The 24,070-nt window shown below is 45.1% G+C and overlaps 1 protein-coding gene across 1 annotated transcript in view; it reads left to right on the top strand.

Moving 5' to 3' along the window:
* Positions 1–24,070, top strand: part of LOC119951242 (latent-transforming growth factor beta-binding protein 2-like) — a 677,784-nt gene that overhangs the window by 269,769 nt on the left and 383,945 nt on the right. The window contains exon 8 of the mRNA XM_038774298.1: positions 469–571. Coding sequence (XP_038630226.1) covers positions 469–571 — 103 coding nt within the window. The remainder of the gene's footprint in view (positions 1–468; positions 572–24,070) is intronic.

Genomic DNA, 24,070 nt, shown 5'->3' with positions numbered 1-24,070 from the left:
CATTAAGCAAATCTGACAATAATGATTGTTCAGTATGTTAATTTGTGGTGAATTGAACAGTTTAATCAATTTGTATCTGACCTCGTCTTACTTACCAGGTGCTTTTTAGGTTTACTTTTGAAAAAAAAATGAGTTCACGTATCTTGTTCATATCAAATCAGAATAGCTTGTTTAAATTTCTGAGGTAATTAACCACAACGTGAGCACGTATTGAGGAGGGTATGGGTCATGCAATGCACTTGTGAGTTTGACTGACACCACTGAACAGAAGAAGGTGTCTGTGGCAGCCCCAAAATGGCATTTTCTACATTTGCATAGCCCTGTTGAGCACAAGTTTGCCAATCTGATGAGTGGCCATTGAATGTGACCAAAATTGAGCTATTGGATATTAGACAAAGAAAAAATGTTAAAGGTAGAAGGGACATGTGGCTAAAAATATTTAAATAATTTCTTGTCTTTTTATTTTAGTGTGGAAAACCACTTCCAGGTCTCACAAAACAGGATGATTGTTGTGGGAGTGTCGGAATATCGTGGGGATACCATAAATGCACAAAATGTCCTCCAAAACCAGGTAAACCATCAAGGTTTTTAAGAGTTATTACATGAATCCTTAGTGCTGGAGAATCCACTAGATGTTAGCCAGATTATCAGGCCTGTCTGAACATTATTAACATTTCCATTATCATTGACTAGGTACCTTTAAAGAGTCACACCCGAAACCTTATTCTTTTTAATCTTTACTAATGAGCATCCTTTATTTGTGAACATAGTTGATGAAAGTTCTTCAACCTAAATTATGTTGGACTGTACATTGGTTTCTGTACCGACATGCTAATAGAAACTTGCCCTGACATTTTCTGAGAATCTCATGACTATACATTGGAATGTAAAAACCAGTGCAAAACAAACAGAAATCAGCAGGAATAATCCTTTTATTTAAATTCCTGTTCATCTTATTTATGTTATGAAAACTGAGGTTTGAACTAATAAAGCTATCACATATATATATTAAGCTCATAATGCTTACAAAAATGAGCTGGTGTGGGAAGTCGAGGAATGTCTAAGTCCCAAAAGAAAGGTGCTGGAAAGAAGGGGGAAAGCGAAAGTCCGTTGGCGAGTGCAGCTGTGAGTCCTGCGGGAAGTAAGCTGGCGGGAGCTGGGTCGCCAGGTGAAGTCACTCCCCTCATGGTGAATGCCTGACTGAGGTGATGTCGGTGGATTTGGAGAGGCTGTTTGCCAAGCATTTTGAAGTGCTTTGGAGGGAGGTGATGGTGTTGCTGAAAGAGTGGGAGGAGGAGGTAATTGCCCCGGTAAAGGCGGCAATGATGAAGACGTTGATCGAGGTGCGGGAGCAAGGAGAGAAGTTGAAGGGGGTGGAGGAGACACTGTAGCAACATAGTGACCAATTCATTTCGATGGGTGAGGAGCTGCGGAGGGTAGCAGAGGTTTTGGGCAAGTGAGGCCTTGTTACTCGGGAAGTGGAGAGGAGGAGCAGGACTCAGACGGGTGTCACTGCACTAGCCAACGAAGGTTGGCTAGTGAACGGGAATGTGGTGGAATGAGGGGTCGCGGTCATTGGAGCCTTGTCAAGCAGGTTTCAATGGACCTGGAAGGTATGAATGGTGGGGGGAGGGGATCGATATTGAGTAAAATGTTTGCATGAGGACGTGGCTGGGGAGATTCTGAGAGGAGGAGCGGATCGACGGTAACAAAAGGATGGGGCGGGCCTGGCCGGATGAGCAGGGACCAGGGTAATAGTAATGGCAGATAGGAGGGGCGGAGCAGAATGGTGACGTGGAATATGATGGGGTTAGTGGGACCGGTGAACAGAGCGAGAGGTTTGCGCACTTGAAGTGTTTAAAAGCTGGTGTGGTGATGATACAGGAAATCCATTTGAGGGTGAAGGGTGAGGTGAGGCTTAGGAAGGGGTGGGTGAGTCAGGTATTCCATTTGGAGTTTGATAGTGCAGCTCAGGCGGTGACGATCTTGGTGGGCAAAAGGGTGATGTTTCAGATGGAGAAGGTGGTGGCGGATCAGAGAGGGCAGGTACGTGATAGTGACGGGTGCATTGGAGGGGAGGTTGGTGGTGCTGGTAAGCGTATATTGGCCCAATATGGGACGATGCGGGGTTTCTGAAGAGAGCGTTGGGTGCCATCCCCGGATCTGGACACCCATGAGTTGACAGTAGGGGAAATTGGAACACAGTGTTGGAGCCGAGGGTGGACAGTTTAATTTCACTAGCCTGATAGGGATGGTGAAGACTGATTTGCTGATGTGGGTCAATCTCCCTCTGTCGTTGGCAGGCCGGGTAGAGGCAGCAAAGATTTTTAAAAATAAATAAATTTAGAATACCCAATTATTTTTTTTTCCAATTAAGGGGCAATTTAGCATGTTCAATCCACCTACCCTGCATATCTTTTGGGTTGTGGGGGTGAAACCCATGCAAACACGGGGAAAATGTGCAAACTCTACACGGACAGTGACCCAGAGCCGGGATCGAACCTGGGACCTCGGCGCCGTGAGACTGCAGTACTACCACTGCGCCACCGTGCTGCCCAGAGGCTGCAAAGATGAATATTTTGCCACATTTTTATTTCTGTTTCCGTGCTTGCTGGTCTTTTTGCCCAAGATCTTTTTTAGGTGGGTGGACAGGCTTATTTCATTGTTTGTTTGGGTGGGGAAGGTGGCTAGGATTAGGAAGGTGGTACTGCAGAGAGGACGGCTGGTGGGAGGGACTGGGCCTCCCAAATTTGATGTATTATTGGGCGGCAAATGCAGAGAAGATTCGTGGCGGAACAGGGAGAGGAGGCTTTGTGGTTGTGGATGGAGGTGGGCTCTTGCAGGGGGTCGGGGTTGTGGGCACTGGCAACGGCGCTGCTCTTGATGGCTCCAGATAAGTATACAGTGAGTGTGGTGGTGGTGGCCACTTGAAGATTTGGAGGCAATTTAGGCAGTATTTTATGTTAGGAGTTGGGTCGGTGGGATGTCGATTAGGGGGATTCATGGGTTCGGACTGGGGAGGATGGATGCAAGTATCTGCGGAAGGGAAGCGCAGGGGATTAAGGAAATGAAGGATCTGTTTCTGGGAGGGCGATTTGCGAGTTTGGAGGAGCTGGGTGAGGTGTTTGGGCTAGCGTTGGGTGATAGTTTCAGGTATATGCAAGTGTGGGACTTTACAAGGTAGGTTTTCCTAGGAGGAGGATGGGGTGTCCATGGAGGGGCTGGGGCGAAGTGGGAGAAAGAGTTGGGGGTGGCGCTAAAGGAGGAACTGTGGTGCGGTGGGTAAATGCCTCGACTTTGTGCGTGAGGCTGGAGCTGATATATCTGAAGGGGGTGCACCTTTCAAAGTTTAGGATAAGCCGGCTGTTCAAAGGGGTGGAAGATGCCTGTGAGCGATGTGTGGAGAGCCCTGCTAACCATGTACATCTGTTTTGGTCCTGCCCGAAGCTGGAAAGATTTTGGAGGACTGTGTTCAGCACCAGCTCAGGGGTTTTACATGTGACGTGGAGCCTGGTCCCCCAGAAGCCATATTCGGGGTTTTGGACTGGCCAGAGATGCAGGTGGGTATGGGGTCAGACGTTTTAGCATTCGCCTCATTGATTGATCACAAGCGGGTCTTGTTGAACACAATAAGAAGTCTTACAACACCAGGTTAAAGTCCAACAGGTTTGTTTCGAAACACCAGCTTTCGGAGCACTGCTTCTTCTTGTTGAGGTGGAGGTCAGTTTCTCCACCCTGCGCCTCGTCGTGACGGGGAGAACCTGATGAAGTTTTTGACCCTGGAAAAGGTGAAATTTGCTCGGGGGGGGGGGGGGGGGTGCAGCAAATAATGGGTTCTACAATTGTTGAGGTTTGTTTATCATGAATTTTTGGGAGTTTGTTACTGTTGATTTTTGAGGGAGTGGGGATGGAGGGGATTGGGAGAGTTGTGGGGTGCTTGCAAATTGTAAAACTGTTGAAAATTTGTGGAATAAAAATACTTTTTTGAAAAAAATGATTCAAATATTCAAACAAAATTGTATCGTTAACCCAAGATTCTGGACTGAACAGGCAGACTTCACAAGCCTCGTGGAGCTTCCCTGGGTAAACCAGGCGAGAACAAAGTTGAAAGTCATTGGTCAATTAAACTTACAGTCTGGAAAGCATTTAAAGAGTGAAGTTGAACTATGGGCAAGGTTTGGCTCTTGCTTGTTCCGAGAGCCAGGTTTTACTGCTTCATAGGTGATTTCTAATTCTTTGGAAGTCATTTTATCCACCTTGGCCTTTACTTTGATTTGCCCTGCTGTCAGCCTTCACTGAAGCACAGGAACAGCTTCTGAAAATGTGGCATGAACCTCTGATAAGGAACAGAAGGAACAGTCATATCAACAGCAGCAGCACTAGGAGGAGGAACAACACCAACCAGCGAGGCAATGGCTTAGTGGTATTGTCGCTAGACTAGTTAATCCAGAGACGCAGGATAATGATCTGGGGACCTGGGTTCAAATCCCACCACAGCAGTTGATAGAATTTAAACTCAATTAAATATCTGGAATTAAAAGTCCAATGATGACCATGAAACGGTTGTTGTAAGAATCCATCTGGTTCACTAATATCCTTTAGGGAAGAAAATCTGCCATCCTTACCTGATCTGGTCTACATGTGACTCCAGACGACAGAAATGTGGTTGACTCTTGAAAATGTGGTTGTCCTCTGAAATGGCCGAGCAAACCACTCAGTTGTATTCAACCGCTGCAAAAACACAAAAAACAAATGAATACTGGATGGACCACTAATTCTTTGGAAGACATTTTATCCACCTTGGCCTTACTTTGATCTGCCCTGCTGTCAGCCTTCACTGCATCGAACCAGGCACCGGAAACAACAACGGCAAACCCAGCCGTGCCGACCCTGCAAAGTCCTCCTTATTAACATCTGGGGGCTTGTGCCAATGTTAGGAGAGCTATCTCACAGACTAATCAAGCAACAGCCTGACATAGTCATACTCACAGAATCATACCTTACAGACAAGGTCTCAGACACCACTATCACCATTCACCAGCAAAGGTGGCAGCAGTCGGGAGGGAGTTGCCCTGGGAGTCCTCAACATCGACTCTGGACCCCATTAAGTCTAATGGCTTCAGGTTAAACATGGGCAAGGAAATCTCCTGCTGATTACCACGTACCAGCCACCATCAGCTGATGAATCAGTATTCCTCCATGTTGAACACCACTTGGAGGAAGCACCGAGGGTGGCAAGGGTGCAGAATATGCTCTGGGTGGAAGTACTTCAATGTAGTCCATCACCAGTAGTACCACCACAGATCGAGCTCAACGGGTCCTAAAGGACATAACTGCTCGGCTGGGACTGCAGCAGGTGGTGAGTGAACCAACAAGAGGGAAAAACAGACTTGCCCTCATCCTCATCAATATGCCTGCTGCAGATGTATCTGTCCATGACAGTATTGGTAGAAGTGACCACCGCACAGTCGTTGTGGAGACAAAGTCTCGTCTTTACATTGAGGATACCTTCCATCATGTGTGGCACTACCATCATGCTAACTGGGATAGATTCAGAACAGATCTAGCAACTCAAGATTGGGAATCCATAAGGTGCTGTGGCCATGAGCAGCAGCTGAATTGTATTCAGTCATAACCTAACCTCATGGTCCAGCATATCCCTGCTCTACCATTACTACCAAGCCAGGGGAACAACCCTTTTTCAATGAAGAGTGCAGGAGAGCAACATCAGGCCTACCGAAAAATGAGATATCAACCTGGTGAAGCTACAACACTGGACTACTTGTGTGCCAAACAGCATAAGCGGTATATAATAGGCAGAGCTAAGCGATTCCAAAACAAATACATCAGATCTATGCTCTGTAGTCCTGCCACATCCAGCCATGAATGATGGTGGACAATTAAACAACTCACTGGAGGAAGAGGTTCCACAAATATCTCCATCCTCAATGATGGAGGAGCCCAGCACATCTGTGCAAAAGACAAGACTGAAGCACTCACAGCAATCTTCAACCAGATGTGCTGAGTGCATGATCTATCTTGGTCTCCTCTGGAGGTCCCCAGCATCACAGATGTCAGTCTTTAGCCAATACGATTCACTCCGGGTGATATCAAGAAACAGCTGAAAGCACTGGATACTGCAAAAGCTATGGGACCTGACAATATCCCGACAATAGTACTGAAGCTACCTTCTCCGCAGCCACATTCTGCTCCACAGCCCAGGGGATACGGACACTGCGCTCCAGGTTGAAGGGTCTATAGGCAGAGTGTCAGCTTTCTTGACATAAGAGTAACAGTGCTTCAGGAGACTCAGGCTTTTACATCTCCCATAGGCTTTCACCCTCACACAAAATGAACAGGCAGCTCCTTGGAAACCAGAGCCACGTCCTAGGATCTAACTTATGACCCTAGTGAAGAGCCCCACCACTGATACGAAGGAGAGGTATAACAACAGCAATATGGCCTCAGACATGATTGTTGAACAGGCCATTGGGTTGCTGGAAATGTGATTCAGGTGCTACACAAATCTGGGGGTACCCTCCAGTTTGTACCAGGGTTTCTAGATGGTGACGGTGTCCTGTGTGATGTGCATTATGGTTCTGGTGATAGGAATGGAACTGCAGCAGCAGGAAAATGTAGCCAGGAGGGTGAGGAAGAGGAGCAGCCAGATGTGAGCGGGTTATCTGCACATTTTCATCTGACTGCCAGAGAAGCCTGTGAATGAGACATGTTTCTGCTCATCTGTCAGACCATATGGCGGTGCAATCATTAACCCTCTGCCACTCCTGCCACCAAACACAAATCATTCCTACAGTCAAAAGCCAAGCTATCCTGTTAGACGCTTTCCTCATCTTCCAACCTGGTCACACCATTCTCCTGAAGGCTGCTATTTATTTGATATTTGTGATGCAACAACACACGATAAATTAAAGAAGAGTTTAGATAGTGTTTTATTCATTTATGTAAATATAAACAGAATAAGATTAACATAATTATATAAACCCAAGTGAATAACGTGTGCAACTAATACGTCCTTCTCATCTACTCTTTCTACTCGTAAGTGGTGTAAACCCTGTGGCTTCAAAGGAGCAAGTTGCTCGATTCCCTCCTCTGGCAACTGAGATACCTGCGTGGTGCATGTTTGGGTTTTAAAGTTGTTATTGGCCAGGGTTCAGAGAACCCCAAAGTGTATCATGGAGTTCACCTGACTCACGACTTTTACTAGATTGTGGTATAGGGAGCACACGGCCCACTGTACAGGTGTGGTGCAGCAGAAATTTAAAAGTAATTTTTAAAGCAAAACAATGTTTATTCTATGAACTCAGTTCACCTTTTTAAAACATACAGTGAACATTTTAGCACCATCAATTCAAATACACCCCCCAAAGAATACAACATTCTAAGTAATCCTTAAACTTTCCTTTTAACATCCAGAAGACAAAAATCCTTTTTACAGCACATCATGTTTGAATTCTCTACTGAAAACAGTTACCACGTTGACATCACCAAATGGACATTCATAAGCTTCCAGAGATTTACAGACATCCTGCTCTGATTGCAGTTTCTCCAAAGCTAAAATGAAACTAAAAAACACAGACACACCTAAGCTTTTCCTCAAAGTGAAACTAAAAAGCAGAGCCACCCACACTCTGACATCACTGCAGCCACTTGAGCAGACAAACATTTCTTAAAATGACATTCCCATGACAGAGTCCATGAGATCTCTGCTAAGGACTGCCCAAATATACCTGTGCAGGAGCAGACTTGGTAACCGGAGCAGGAGACACCATGTGGGTCTCTGTCTGGGAGTGGATAGAGGAGCAAGGTGTGAGAAGAGTTCCGACTTCCATGTGTCCTTCCTTTGTCTTGCTTCTCATGGCCACCTACATATCTGTTAGCCAAGAGCTGGAGAGCACTTTTCCACATTTCCGTGAGACATTGCGCTAACAAGGCAAGGCTTTCCTCCATTCTGTGTAAAATGAAAAGTGCGCAGACAATTGATCTGGGTCTATATGCAGTCAGTTTTCTGTCATGTTGGTGGCATTCTCCTCAAGGAGATGAACCCAGTGTAACAGATATAGCTTGTCACTCATGCCGAGACATACTTTGTAACCTCTTTCCAACAGTCTGCACTGCCTCTGGAAATGCTATTGGAAGCACATGCATTTCCTGCTTCTGCTCCAGAATTTATGCTTTTATAGATGACCCCAGAGGCTTAGCTTCTACACCTGACTGAGCAGCGCTTGAAGTGCTCTGTATCCACCAATGGGGACACTCCAATGCTGTCCCTGTCTCCATCACTTGCTCACCTCCTGATGCAAACCTCACCAGGTGACAACTCAGCTATCTCTACATCATTACCCACTGAGGTGTGTGTATCTGCATTGATAGATGGTGTGGATGAGTCATGCGACTGCATCCTCCTCTGCATTCATTTCTGTTAGTGGTAACATCAATTCAGCAGGAGGTGATTGTTATGTGTCAAGTGACAGTATGATATCAAATACTGTGGACATATGTGTGGAAAACTCCTATCTCTCTTTCGCCTATGCACATGGATAGCATCAATATCCAGAATATTGAAAGCTAAGCTTCCACAATGGTCAATGTGGCTATGATTGCAGATCCACTCCTGGTTCTCGACCTGTCCCTCCTGTTCAGCACTCTTCTCCAATGGCAGAAAGAGTTATGAGTGTCAGAAGTGGAATGATTCGAAAGGAAAGAAGAGAATATTTGTGGAAAGTATAAAGAAGGATGGGTGCAAAATGACAAGGTGAAGGTGAGTGTGAATGTTGGTTATTCATTTGGGGATGAGTGGAGGTGTCTGGAGAGAGAAGAATGAATGGAACTGCAAGGTGTGTTGGTCTGAAGAGTGCTGTGTATTGTGATGCACCTTTAATTAAGTATATTTTCTGTACATTTGAGAAAGCTATTGAATCAGATATATGCACATGCTCTCCAACTGTTAAATTGCTATCAACTTCTCAAATCCTTAATAAGTGAAACAAAACCAGGAAATGCTGGACAATCTCAGCAGGTCTGACAGCATCTTATAATCATCTTTATTATTGTCGCAAGTAGGCTTACATTAACACTGCAATGAAGTTACTGTGAAGAAGGGAGTTAATGTTTCGAGTCTGGATGACTCTGTGTCCCGGGGCCACTGGCACTGCCCACTCCGCGAACTGAACTTATGCCCATACCCTCTAGCCATCTCAATTTGTCATCTACTTATATAGGCAGGGCTTATGATTGGGCCCTGAAGTATTTAGCCTGGGCCTCTGGGTCAACATAAGATTTTGCTCTGACCCCCTTTATTTTTCCCAAGTCCTCCTGGAAAACCTCTGGATACTTTCCGAGGATTTCGTACAGACTGCCAGTACACATCCGGAAGATCTGCTGCCAGCCTTTGTAACTAATTGCAGTCTAGAAGATGGTTCCTGGTCTTTGAACCACTACCATAGTAGTCTAATTGACTTGTCTGTGGGTGACTGGGGTCATTGTGATATCTATGATGGCTAACGGTTCCCCTGTGTATGTTGCTTGGTCTTTCTTGGTATCACTCAAGCTGGAGCAGAATTCACATACAGAGCCTACAGAAGGTTTATTGTCCAATAATAGAGACAGCAGCCCCGTGTCGATTTCCTTGTCCAGGTAATAATGGCTGACTTGAAGCTTTATTCTAATTGGGGCTACTTTGGTGACCGTGATGCAGTTCAGCTGCATCAGTCTTCTTCCTTGGGCGGGGCAATATGCAAGGTCCTGGCTCGGACATGTGTGTCATCTGGCCAGGGCGAAGCGTTCACGGTCAATGCTGGTAGCCTCGACCGCCGCTGTCCTGCAACTGCAAGTGCAGAACTGTTGTGAGTACTCCTTGTGGTTCTCCAGGGAGTAGTCTTGTTGGACCATGATAGCCCTTGGCCATCGGGTCTGTGATAACCCTAATGAGGCTTCAGCTGGGGTCTATTTGCGCTGGGTGGATTAATTGGAAATTCACCCTGATACGGTTTCTCTCTTGATATTTTTGATATCAAGATAGCTCTTGATAGCTTTGCCAAAGGGTCATCTAGACTCGAAACGTTAGCCCTTTTCTCTCCCGACAGATGCTGCCAGACCTGCTGAGATTTTCCAGCATTTTCTTTTTGGTTTCAGATTCCAGCTTCCGCAGTAATTTTCTTTTATCTCTCTTGATTGTTCTGATTCAAGAACCTGCAGTGGGGGAGGGGTACTTCCATTGTAATTCTCTTTGAAGGACCAAACAGACTTGATCAATAGCTATTCTGAGAAACTGGAATATAACTTATTGTGCCGGCTATTATCACCACTTTGGAAATCCCACACTGAGATGAAAAGAAAGCACAATGATACTCATGCTTGCATGTGACCTGGTGGTGGAACATATAATTGACATCTTGAAGCAATGCTTCACTGTCTGAACAAATTGGGTGGGGTTGTACTCTAAGGCAGGACACTCATTTTTATCCTTACATAATTGCCCAAGGGATCATGTGGCGTATGAATAAAGATAAACAACTGAAATTTTTCCCTATCACAAGGGTGAAACTGAAAGGCCACTGATTTCTGTTTCTAAACAGAACAAAAAATCCCACTGAGCTCTGTAAATGTGTTCCTTACTTGCTTTATTTTGTGTTTGAAAAATTTAAGAATAGAATTAAAAATGAAATTATGCATATCGTTATTGTACTCTTGTGCAATATAAACTAAAATAGCTAGTTTCTGACAGTAGTCTTTGTAAGTAAAGGGCTGTGAGTTGGCAACATGTTTGGAAATTGTGGGACAAATGATTTATCCTCAAACACCTATATTTATGCCTTTCTCTCTATATAAAAACTTACAATTACTATCGGTCCTTTTTCCTTCTCTGTTCTGTCACAATGTTACAGCAAGATGGCAGTGCAGTGGTACAAAGGTTCTGGGAATATGGGTTCAAAACCCATCATAGCAGCTGGCAGAATGTAATTTTTTTGAGCACTTGATATGTCATAGCATATAAGTCTGCAGACCAAGTGCTGGAAAATGCGATTAGAATAGATAGATGCTTGATGGCCGACATAAACATGATGGGCCTAGGGGTTTCCTTTTGTGCTGTAAAACTCTATGACTCCATGACTTCTCTATGTTCATTCTTGATATGTAATGGGAAAGTATATTTAGTACTTTTATGTCATGAGTCACCAATTGAATAGGCCCACAGTTTATGGAAAAGATTGACAATTAAACTGGCACCATCCGCTTAGATATTGGCAGTCGATAGAACTTTTTTTGTCTCGTAATAATGACAGGAGCAGCGCTGCTTTATAACTGCCTGTAGCACATGCTTCTATGGAAAATAATGGGGCTGTACCTTTTGATGATTCAGTAGGTAAATTAACTGAATGATGTTATCTAATGAGGAGGTTCCTAGGTTAGATATCATAGTCTGTGTTTACTAACTTATCTCCGCCAAGGCCGAGGAGAGTGAAATACAATTGGTCTTGGTGTACCCAGTTTTGTGAGTAGAAAGGGCAATTTTTTGTACTCTTTATACTGAAAATGTTACGTGGCCATTGGGTGAGAACAGCATTAAACTCAGTCGGAGTGGCACTGTGGCACAGTGGTTGGCACTGCTGCCTCACAGCTCCAAGGACGCAGGTTCAATTCCAGCCTCGGATGACTGTGTGTGTGGAGTTGGCACTTTCTCCCCGTGTCTGCGTGGGTTTCCTCCGGGTGCTCCGGTTTCCTCCCATAGTCCAAAGTAGTGCCGGTTAGGTAGATTGCTGCTCGGTGTCCAAAAGGTTAGGTGGGGTTGCTGGGTCATGGGGTGGAGGCGTGGGCTTAAGTAGGTGCCCTTTCCAAGGGCCGATGCAGACTTGATGGGCCGAATGGCCTCCTTCTGCACTGTGGTTGAATAACCCATTAATGCTTGCTGTCCATTCATCAATAACTGTCCCTATTAAAGGAACTGTACTCAAGCAAGAGGCACAGAATTGAGAAAAGGAGAGGTAAAGGCAAAATGGACTCAAAAGGATAGCAAACGTTTCCTGCTCTGTGTCAGACAAATTCAAATACTCTCACATTGGGCAGCATTCTACTGTTTATTTGAAGGTGGGAATGGAGATGGGGCGGGAGCAATAAAATAATGTTGGCCCACAATGTGATTCCGCCACTGACAATTTTAGCAGTTGCTAACATGTGGATGGATAAGTGACTGACAGATCAGTGGTGGGCAGGAAATTGAAGTTGTTCAGAGAATCATAGAATTTACAGTGCAGAAGGAGGCCATTCAGCCCATCGAGTCTGCACCGGCCCTTAGAAAGAGCACCCTACTTAAGCCCAGACCTCCATCCTATGCCTGCAACCCAGTAACCGCACCTAACCTTTTTGGAGACTAAGGACAATTTAGTATGACCAGTCCAGCTAACCTGCACATCTTTGGACTGTTAAACTGCCAAATGTTAGGTATTTTCCAGTCTTTTCCTGATTTTACTAAGCCAAGTTAACCAGACTGTAGTTTTCTGCCATCTGTCTCTTTCTTTTTTCGAAAAAGGAGTTACATTCGCTATTTTCCAATCAATGGAACCTTTCCTGAATCTAGGGAAATTTGTACAATTAAAACCAATGCTTCAACTATCTCACTAGCCACTTCTTTTAAGACCAAAGGGTAAAGTCCATCAGGACCGGGGCACTTGTCAGCCCGCAGCACCAACAATTTGCTCAGCATCACTTTCCTAATGATTGTAATTCCTGTGATTGTTGTACTGTGGACGCTGTAGGTCAGGCAGAGCTTTTCGACCGTGGCCCACGACATTGTCGTTATCATGTGGTGGACATCTAACCACTTTGACTGGGCATTCACTATGAGCAGAAACATCGAGCCTTGAAAAGGCCTCGGAAAGTCAACGTGTAGCTGTGACCATGGACTCCCAGGGTGGAGACATGCCGCTGGCGGCAGCTTCTGGTGTTCCTGGCACCACACGCACTGTTTTGCCAGAACCTCGACGTCCGTATCAATCCCAGGCCACCATAACTGCAGTCCAACATCTTCATCTTTGAGAGCAGCGGGTGGCCATTGTGAAGGTTATTCAGAATGGCCCCACAGCTTTTTTCTGGCACTACCTGCTTGAGCCCCACAGTAAAATACCGTCCTCCTTGCTGAGTTCTGCTACTTGCATGGTGAATGCCTTCAGGTCATCCGGGAGCACTCGATGTTGAGCCCCATGAAGCACATTATGACAGACTCGGGCCAACACCAGGTCTGTCTGAGTCCAAGCCTTAATCTGCATCACCATAACATGCAAAGTGTCCGTAACATGTAAAGCTGCGATCACGTCATTTGTGGAAATGGGCATTGGTGGCCTGGTTGTCAATGGGAGACGGCTGAGGGCGTTCACTGGGGGATCCTTGCTCTTGATCTGTGCTCCAGGACATATTTGTATGCCACCAAAAATAATGCCCAATGCCGGATCCATATCAATACCAAGAATGGCCTTGTCCTCCTTCAATAAACCCAGTAGGAATTTGTGGTCCATAAGGACCATGACAGTGTGACCGTACACATACTGGTGGAAACGTTTCACTCCAAAAATGACTGCCAAACCCTCCTTCTCTATCTAGGCATAGTTAATTTCTGCTGCTGCTAAGGTTCGGGAGGTAAATCACCCTGTCTCTTATCCATCCTGTGGGCTAGAACAGCTCCAATGTCACATGGTGAGGCATTGCAAGTCAGCAAAAGTGGCCTTGACGGGTTGAAATATGTCAAAAGCCGCGAGGATGAGAGTTGCCACTTCACCTCAGTGAAAGCCAAACCCATCTCTGGCCCTTTTTTAAAAGCAGTTGTAATGCTTTTAAAAACATGGTTGCCAGATTTGGGATGAATTGTGCAATCCCAAAAGGAATGGAGTTCTGTTGGGTCTTTTGGCGGGGGTCTGCCGGATCACCCTCACCTTGTCATCGACCAGGTGCAACCTATAATGATCCACTCTTTGGCTAGGTACCTCCCTGCCATGGAATGTGTCATTTTCTCTGCTGAGCCTGAGGCAGGGGCCTCACGGTAGCATGGTGGTTAGCATCAATGCTTCACAGCTCCAGGGTCCCAGGTTCGATTCCCGGCTGGGTCACTATCTGTGAGGAGTCTGCACGTCCTCCCGTGTGTGCGTGGGTTTCCTCCGGGTGCTCCGGTTTCCTCCCACAGTCCAAAGATGTGCGGGTTAGGTGGATTGGCCATGCTAAATTGCCCGTAGTGTAAGGTTAATTGTTGGGTTATGGGTATACGGGTTACGTGGGTTTAAGTAGGATGATCATTGTTCGGCACAACATCGAGGGCCGAAGGGCCTGTTCTGTGCTGTACTGTTCTATGTTCTATGCTACCTTAAAGCGTCAAAGTACGTCCGCAAGGTTTTCATACGTTCCCGGTCCGACAACCCAGTAATCAAAACATTGTCCAGGTAAACCACGACTTGTGGTAACCCCCGAAGTATGTTTTACATAACCCTTTTGAAAATGGCACAGGCGGACGACACTCTGAAAGGCAACCTGGTGTATTAATACAGACAGCGGTGCATGTTGACCGTCATGTACTTCTGTGAATCTGGGTCCAGAACCAGCTGTATGTAGGCATGTCTCATGTCAGGTTTTGTGGAAGGGTGACCCCAGCTGAGCTATGCGTACAGGTCTTCGATCTGGGCTACCGGATAGCGGCCCGAACGGGATCCCCGCACAACCTGACTGTACTATCAGGTTTCATCACTGGCACTATCGGTGCCTCTCAATTTGCGAACTGTACTGGGCAGATGATCCTCAACTGTTCGAGCCGGTCCAGCTTTACATCCACTTTTGGTTTTGAGGTGTAGGAACGGGACAGGCGCGAAAATACCGTGACTGGGCCGCAAGATCCATAAAAATCTTGACGGCAGTTCCCTGGATAGTACCCAAGCCTTTCTTAAAGATGTCTGGAAATTTGGCCAGTATCGCATCTGGGCCATCAGGGTACATCTGGCACACCTGCTGGCAGTTCAACCAGAGGCACTTTAACCAATTGCGCTCCAGCAAGCTGGGCTCCGTCCCTCGAACTACCACTAATTGCAGATTTGCAAACTGTTGCTCTGCTGTACCAGTGATTGCCAACAGTTCTCCCATGTATCTTGCCAACCTTGCGTCTGTATCCTGCAGCTCAACCTGTCGGATACCGGAACAAATGTGGTTGAATGTGCGCCAGCTCACCATAGAAACTGTGGTCCAGTATCAAGTTCCATTAGGACTGGGAAACCATTTACCCAGATGGTCAGATGAATCAGCACTACCCTCGGCGCTGCGATAAAATGCAAGTGCTAGCGGTTGTCTAACTCGTTGACTATGAAATCTGTTTTTCCCCTGGGAGCGACCATACCATGGGTGCTGGGTGGGGGTTTTCGCTCTGGCGCTGTGCCTTTCGGCCCTTTCGGGCATTAGCTATCTATCCTTTTCGTTGCAGCCTTCCTGAGGGGGGGCCATTAGCGTCGATCCTCAGGAGCCTGCTGACAACAGTCACGGTCTCGGAAAAGGCGACTCCCATGGAGGAAGTCTGGGACTCCGGCACGGGGAAAGGGGGTTGGGCAAGGGGGGGGGGTTTGCTCGTCTCTCCCTTTGGCACCCCAGGTTGAGGAGGTGGGGGTGTAGCTGGGAGGGGGATCAAGATGTCGGGAGGGGTGAAGCTGGGAATTGGGCCTAAAGAAGATGGAGGGGGGAGGGTGACATTGGGAAGGGGGTTGAAGATGTCAGGGAGTGAAGCTGATCTCATGATGCTGAAAGGTAACAGTGGGCATTATTTTGTGAAAATGTGAATATACTGACATATGTAGCGACAATGTTCATCCATGCAACCACTTGTGCTCAAATAGTTTTTATATTCCTAGGTCTACTACCATGTGTTATTCATTAAGGCCCTGCCTTCTCAACCTTGCCCTTCGTTTGAGTGTGGTGACCCTCAGGTTAAATCACCACCAGCCTGCTCTCTCAAAAGTTGAGAGCAGCCTGTGGTCTTCGGGACTATGGCAACTTTCTTTTTCTGGTTCAGCCTCTACAACTGTGAAAGACAGGAATGGAGTTGGTCGCTAGGGAGAAAAGTTTGGTTGAGACCACAGAAAATGGCCTTTGTTTTCCCAATGCTTAGTTTGAGGTTTATTATTATTTAGCAAATGCAAATCCTCAAATCCAAGCAATAGCCTCCTCATTTGCTGTGTTTCAGGCGAGCAGTCTGCCACTTAGTCTGTAGCAGGACATTCCTTGGTAACATGCAGCATTGTTGGTGTTCTTCCACAAGTGAATAACGGGTTTGTACCGAATGAAGCCCCAGCGGTGGAGCTTGGCTGCACAGGGGCCCAGACCTGTTCTGAACCTATTTAGCAAGGACCACTATCGCTACGGCAGTTCAAAGCTTGCCATTTGATAGATGGGGTTTGTCATGAGGAACTTGTTGACTGTGTATGTTTCCCATTGCTTGATCCAAACAATGTCTTCTGGGAGATCTTGCTCAGGAAGGTTGCTCCATATGGAGTGCCAATATGGAAGGCCAATGGAAGATGGTTGAACATGTCATCATTGCATGTTAAATGAGATGCCGCACAGATGGTTTCAAACAGCTTGTAGTTTTTTTGTCAGGCAGTGGCTGTGTGGTGGAGTGATGTTTGCAAGAACAGTCGTCAGGGGAAAGGTGTTGAGCGAAGAGTTCCAGTTATAATGTGCATTATTGCATTCATTTGAGTGTCAACAAGATGTATGTGTGATGGCCCTTTGCCATGCAGGTGCGCAGTACTCTGCTGCATTGGAGGTAATGTCTGCTCATCCAGTATTGTATGTCAGACAAGCAGTCTGACAACTTTAAGACAGTGGGGGTAAGAGGAGTGGGATTGGGGGCAATGTTGAGAGTGATGGTGGGAAGGTAGAACTGGGTGTTGTCAATATACATGTAGAAAACTGATGCTGTGTTTTTGGATCATGAGGGGCAACACATGGATGAAAAATATGAGGGGCCAAGGATAGATCCTTGGGGGACACTGGAGGTAACAGTGCAAGAACAGAAAAATAAGCCAGTGCAGATGATTCTCTGACTGTGATTAGATAAGAATGGAACCGAAGGTGCAATTCCAGCCAGCTGGAAGACTGTCTGGGCAGGGTGGTTAGCGAAAGGTGTAGCCAGGCAGGGAGGCTTCATTTAAGGGTATAGTGTCATCACCACTCAGTCGGGTTTGCATTTAATTAAATTGCCTGGTTGAAATTAAATTACTGATATTATCATATTTCTGATGTGTCATATATGCCATATAAATGTAATGTATGGCAATTTATGGAATTATGCTCAACAGGATATTTAAATGTAACCTCGAAAAGTGTCTTTAGAAATTGAGATGACAATAAACAGATTTTTCCCCAATCCATTCAGTTAAGATATCTTGGGCTTTATTTCAAGAACCATTTAATGATGCAATTTTTTTTTTGATGGATAGTTGGAAAACAGTTTATGCTTGGAACAAGGTTACTTGCTCAGTATTCAACGTTATACTTGGAAGATGTTTATGCATATTGGGAATACGTCGGATGTGATTTGGTCCTCAGGAATTCTAATTTTGAATCTGAATCATCAGTGAAATAAAAATGCATTTATTTTTCGTGAAACATAAAACTTGAATTTTAAATCAACAAATTGCAATGTGCTTTTTCAGTGCAACAAAATATTATAGCGTGTTCGGAAGTTTAATTTCCCATTGATGCCTCGAATCTAGGCATTTTGTTCATTTCTTGATTGCAGTTAATGTTGAAAGAAGTTTTAGTAACAGAAGTTGCAGGTTTTAGTAACCCCAACCCATAGGAGTACCTGCCTTTGTAATCAGAGCAATTGGAAAACCATAGCTGCTTTTTTATTTTGGGACTAATGAAAATGTTACCACTTGATTGGAATGGAAATTAAAATTGTGGTTTGTAAAATGGGTGGCTGGTGCACAACATTAATTTTATGCTCAGGCATCAAGTTTAAAATATACCCCAGAATCATAGTGTGAAATGAGATGGGGATGAAGGCGGCCCAATAAACTAGGGAGCAAGTGGGATTAATAAGCAATTCAAAACTATTTCTACTGACAGTGTTGAATACCTTAGTGAGAGCTATAAAAGTAAGGTAAAGGGGAATACCCTGTTTCCTACAATTCTCTTGTGGTTGGCGTATGGAGAACATAGGAACATGGGAAGTAGGACCAGGAGTGGGTCATTCGCCTCCTCAAGCCTGCTCCACCATTCAAGAAAATTATGGCCGATCTTCTACCTCAATGCCATTTTCCCACACTATCCCCATATCTCTTGAAGTCTTTAATATATAGAAATCTACGGGTGTCTGGTTTGAATATCCTGAATAACTAAGCCTCCACATTCCTCTGGGGTAGAGAATTCACCAGCCCGAGAGAAGAAATTCCTCATCTCAGTCCAAACTGGCCTACCACTTATTCTGAGACTCTGTTCTCTGATTCTAGACACACCAGACATGGTAAGCATTCTTCCTTCATCTATTCTGTCGAACCTCAAAATAATTATGTATGTTTCACTGAGACCACCTCTCATTCTTTTAAACTCTTGGAGAATACAAGCCCAGTCTCCTGAATTTCTCCTCATTGGATGATCCCATCATCCCAGGAATCAGTCTGGTGAAACAAGCAAAATACTGCAGATGCTGGAATCTGAAACAAGAACAGAGGATTCTGGAAACAAATCAACAGGTCTACTACCATCTGTAAATAGAGAAAGCAGAATTAAACTATGAAGTCCTTTGGCTCTTCGCCAGAACTGAAGGGAGGGAGAATGTGTTAGAGTTGTGAGAGATTGCAACAAAAAGTAGCAACTTTAAGAACAAAAGACAAGTGACCCAGTGTTTGGTAGCTTTATATCATACATGTTCATCCTTGGCCTGTTGAAATGCCCGAGTGAATCTCAGTGCAAACTAGAAGAGCAGCATCTCATTCTGCGTTTGGGCACCCTGCAGCCCTCGGGACTCAATGGTGAGTTCGGCAGTTTTAGATTGTGACCATTCTTGTCCACGTTAAACCTCTTTTAAAAAATATCCTATACAAGTAATGCATAAATGCTACCCCCCACCCCTCCCACATCGGGCCATCTGTCTTTTGTTCATAAAGTTGTTACTTTTTGTTGCAACCTCTCATATCTCTAACACATTATACCTCCCTTCAGTTCTGATGGAATGCCAAGGACTCAAACCATTAACTAGTTCTGCTTTCTCTCCTTACAGATGCTGTCAGACCTGCTGAGCTTTTCCAGCACCACCATCAGTATAGTGAACCTTTGTTGCCCTGCCTCTATGGCAAGTATATCCTTCCTTGGGTAAAAAGACCAAAACTGTGCATAATACCCCAGGTGCGGTGGGATTGAAGAAAGACATCTTAATTCCTGTACTTAAATCCCCTTGAAGAACATGTCCACAGTAGATCTGCTGACAAAGAAACCATATTGTGCTTCTGTGCAGGCTCAACCTGCAAGTAAAGGGAATCGTTTAAGCTTGACCCTTACAAAGGTCTTCCTGGTGACAATAAAAAGTGATATCCCCCTGTAGTTGTTGCAGTCTCCTCTTTTGAAACATTGACTATCGCACTGGGACTCATGAGCTAGCAAAAGAGGAAAATGGCAACACCACCTTTTAGCTGACTTACACTACCATGGCAACCTGTGACCACAGCAGTTGGCAACAGGCGGGATTAAGCATGGAATTAAATTATTTTGTTCAGCGTAACCAAGTTGATAAGTCATTTTTTAAAACAAGAGCATACAGTATCATTGATTTTAACAGATTCGTGGGGAAAATTCTATCTGCCAGGTTTGGGGTGCTGGTAGTAGATTCAGTTGCATGCAGGGGTTAAAAGTTCAGAAAAATAATGGTGATATATCCTGGCTCTCATTAGCATTCAACAAGGCAAGGAAGCCCACTTGAAAGTGTCAGCTCAGAGGGCAGCACGGTAGCACAGTAGTTAGCACTGTGGCTTCACATCGCCAGGGTCCCAGGTTCGATTCCCGGCTTGGGTCACCGTCTGTGCGGAGTCTGCACGTTCTCCCTGTGTCTGCGTGGGTTTCCTCCGGGTGCTCCGGTTTCCTCCCACAAATCCAGAAAGACGTGCTGTAAGGTAATTTGGACATTCTGAGTTCTCCCTCCGTGCACCCGAACAGGTGCCGGAATGTGGCGACGAGGGGGTTTTCACAGTACCTTCATTGCAGTGTTAATGTAAGCCTACTTGTGACAATAAATATTATTAATTAGATATTTCAGTATATTAAGCAAAAGAGAAAATGCTGGAAAATCTCAGCAGGTCTGGTAGCATCTGTAGGGAGAGAAAAGAGCTAACATTTCGAGTCCGATGACTCTTTGTCAAAGTCATCGGACTCGAAACGTTAGCTCTTTTCTCTCCCTACAGATGCTGCCAGACCTGCTGAGATTTTCCAGCATTTTTTCTTTCGTTTCAGATTCCAGCATCCGCAGTAATTTGCTTTTATTCAGTATGTTCAATATCAATTGAGTGATAATTTAACTATCTATTCCAACTTTTAACAGCCAATGCACAGAATTTCCGAGCTATGAGGTTAAGCAGCAAGTTTTTTCCCTACTTTGTTCAAAAATAATGAAATAAGATTCATTTTTCTTAAACTTAAGATAATTCCCATGTCTGAAATAGCTGAGTATGCTACTTGCCCATTTACAGGTCCACCTACGCATTCGTCAGTGAGAGTCGTAAGTACCTATAGGGCTCTGAGTCCCTCCCATCCTCCAATTTTCAATTGGCAGCAGCCGATTTTTTTATGCAGCAAATGAGAAGTTAACAATTGAAAATCCTCTCAAATAAACTTGATCACCAAATAATTTACCAGAAATCCTTGGACAAAGATCAACATTGGCTATTGTCCAGGTCTTTCTGCATTTGGACATGAACTGCTTCATTATCTGAGGAGTCATGAATGGTGCTTAACATTGTGCAGTCATCTGCGAACATCCCCACGTCTGAGCTTATGATGGGAGGTCATTGCTGAAGCAGATGAAGATGGTTGTGCCAGGTTGTATATTTTAAGCAGATAATTAATATGCTAGATAAGGAAGTGTCTATATATGTTATTTACATTGACTTCTCAAAGCACCCTCTATTGATCCTAACTGCAATGTTCATAAACATTCTTGTTATGATTGACAGCTGCTGACCACTTCAATAATACAAGTGCTTTCTGCAGTTAGAAAAGAGGAAGTGAATCATTTCACTGGTCTGGCCTGCTCATTAACTGTCAAGCAGAGCAGTTCAGAGTGAGAAAGCCACATCAGCGATTAAATAGGTCAGACCAGGATGACGATGTTGAACTGAGGGTTGCTTGAGATCACCATGTCAATAGTAATATTCAGGTTGCATAAGGCTGGAAGGGGCAGTCCAGACACAGGGCCCTCAGTCAACACCTTACCCACAGTCTGAGCCCACCCAATACCCAGGACCTTTGGGGACCCTGTTTCTTCAACCTGACAGCAGCAGAGGGGCACTGGAGCAATGAGCTGACCCCCTTGATCCCACTCAGAGTCCAGCATGCGAGGCTAGGGTGTCAGTGCCATTGTGCCAGGGGACAGTGCACCATTGGCAATGCCAGGGAGCGGTGACTGAATAGGGGTGGCTGAAGAGATGGGTGGCTGAAGGTGGCAATAGGTGGTGGCTGAAGGGAGGTTGGCTGGAGGGGGGGTTAGGTCACCCTCATATATGGTACGGAGGGGGTGACCCGGCATTCCGTGGTTGTGGAGGAAGATGACCCTCCTTGATGAAGGGTTGGGGTACTGTCGTTGTCAAGGGGGAGGGGGTCAACATTTGCATTGTGTGCGGGAGGGGGCCTGTTTATAGGTGTTAGGATCTGGGCGCTGCAGGGAAACTGGCATGTTCAGCACTATGCTCATTTTTGCACAGTCATGCTATGGGAATCACGCCTCATTGATGCTCCTAGCGCCAGCGGGACATAGTCCCGATTCTCCACTGGTGGGAGGGAGAACTTGGATTCTGGAATGGAGAATCACGGCCAATTTCTTTCTCTCAGAGAGTTGTTAGTCTATGGAATTCTCTATCCCAGAGAGTAGTGGGGGCATGCTCATTGAATGTTTTCAAGGATGTTGCACGGAGAGGAAAGTACAGTTGAGGCCACAATCAGATCAGCCATGAACTTATCAAATGGCAAACTGGCACAAAGGTCCTACCAGGTTGACAGTGCCAAAGTGCATGGTGCCAGTGGGAGCGCCAGGGTGCTACCCTGCCCAGAGCCTGACCACCCTGGGGTCTCTGAAAGACCCCTCCCCCCAGTACCATTGTGCCATGGTCCATGTCTGTTGAAACCCATGTGCGCCGATTAGTTCCCGGATCCCATGAGAATCTGGTGCAGACGTATTTAAATGAGCCCAATTGGCTCACTCAAATATGCTAATCTGGATCTCGCCCAATGAGGGCAAGATCCAGATTGCGACGCCGAGATTCCATTGAATCTCGCAAGACATTTTGAGTGTTGAGAATCTTGCGAGAGGGAGATTTAATGGCCTCGAAATATCACCAAGTCAGGCGCGACGAAGCCATTAAATTATGCTCAATATGTTTTTTCTGGGCTATGATTAATTACGCAATGTTATTTGTAACTCACTTTATAACGACATAAACTTTCCACCAGCTGATGCTGTGACTGTAATTGTCTGCTTCTTTTTCTGCACTTTTTTGGCCATTGCCCGCAGAGACAAAGCAGTTTGCCCTTTTTAAGATTCATACAATAGCATCAGTCCTAAAATATAATTTCACAGTGCAAATACAGAATTGTAGCAATTGGACAGTACACCAGACATTAATATTTCAAATTTATAAATCCAGAGTAATGAGTATTTAAGCCTGAAAATGTGCGAACTATGCAGATCAAAACCATGCCTTGATTCCATTCGTAATGTAACAGACATGTCCAGTAAATCAGAGTCCAACAATCATTCATGTGCAGTTCATTACAGTTGCTGTATCCTTTTATTTTAACTTTCAGAAGTTTATTTGGAAACTTACAAATAATCTTAAAACTTCTTTAAACATAAATCATTTTATTCTTCCAAGCTTTTTTGCTTGACTTTTTCTGGATCAGGATTTTGTAATCTATTATGCATGAAGGTATTTACATCATGGTGGTTAATTTTAAACCCATTTTGATACACATAAACACAATGGTAAAATGGCAGTACAGTACTTACCACCCTGTCATCCATTAAGTCCACCACCATATTGAATTTGGAAAGTATTTCATTGAGAAATGTACAGAACAGTAAGGGTTAATGTTATGTCCAAGTCAACCACTAGAGGGAGCTAGATGCAGAATATAAAGCATCAATGCTGAGCCTTCTGGGGGAGTATTGAGGAGAAGGCTTGGAGACAGACTGTAGGAAAGCTAGTGTGAGTGAGAGCAGATCATAGTTATTAGGCTGGATTCTCCGCCCCGCCATGCCACATTTCTGTTTCACCCCGCCGACGGGATGCTCCGTTGTGCTGGCTGGTCAATGGGGTTTCCAATTGTGGGGCAGCCCCACGCCGTTGGTAAAGCCCCGGTTGCCGGCAATATGGAGAATCCCGCCAGCGGAGAATCCACCCCATTATATTAGTGTAGAGATTAGTGGTAGATGAGTGTAGATTATGTATTTATTGTCAATTGTTAATTACAAATAAGTAAGAGGTCGAATTCAATTAAGTAGTGTAATCAAATCTTTAGCTTTGTTTAATAGAAAAGCTAGTTGTGGTCTTTGTGAACTCTATGCCAACCATCCTAGGATCTGAACCATGAAAAAAAGCACAGAAAGAACCTGAGCAGTCGAGCTCCCACCTTTATCAAATGGCAGAATTACTTAAATAGGAGTCCAATGATGCACATTGCACCGACACTGAATATTAATCAGAAACAGCAAGGAAGCTGAATGGAGGGCGACACAAGGAAAGAAAACAGATGTTCTACAGAACAGAAAGCTGGATGACCATTTGGAGCAAAAATAGAGCACACACATGAATATGTTTGG

Source organism: Scyliorhinus canicula, chromosome 2, assembly GCF_902713615.1.
Source record: "Scyliorhinus canicula chromosome 2, sScyCan1.1, whole genome shotgun sequence".
In the NCBI taxonomy this organism is placed as follows: Eukaryota; Metazoa; Chordata; class Chondrichthyes; order Carcharhiniformes; family Scyliorhinidae; genus Scyliorhinus; species Scyliorhinus canicula.
This window is presented reverse-complemented; position numbering and strand designations above follow the sequence as displayed.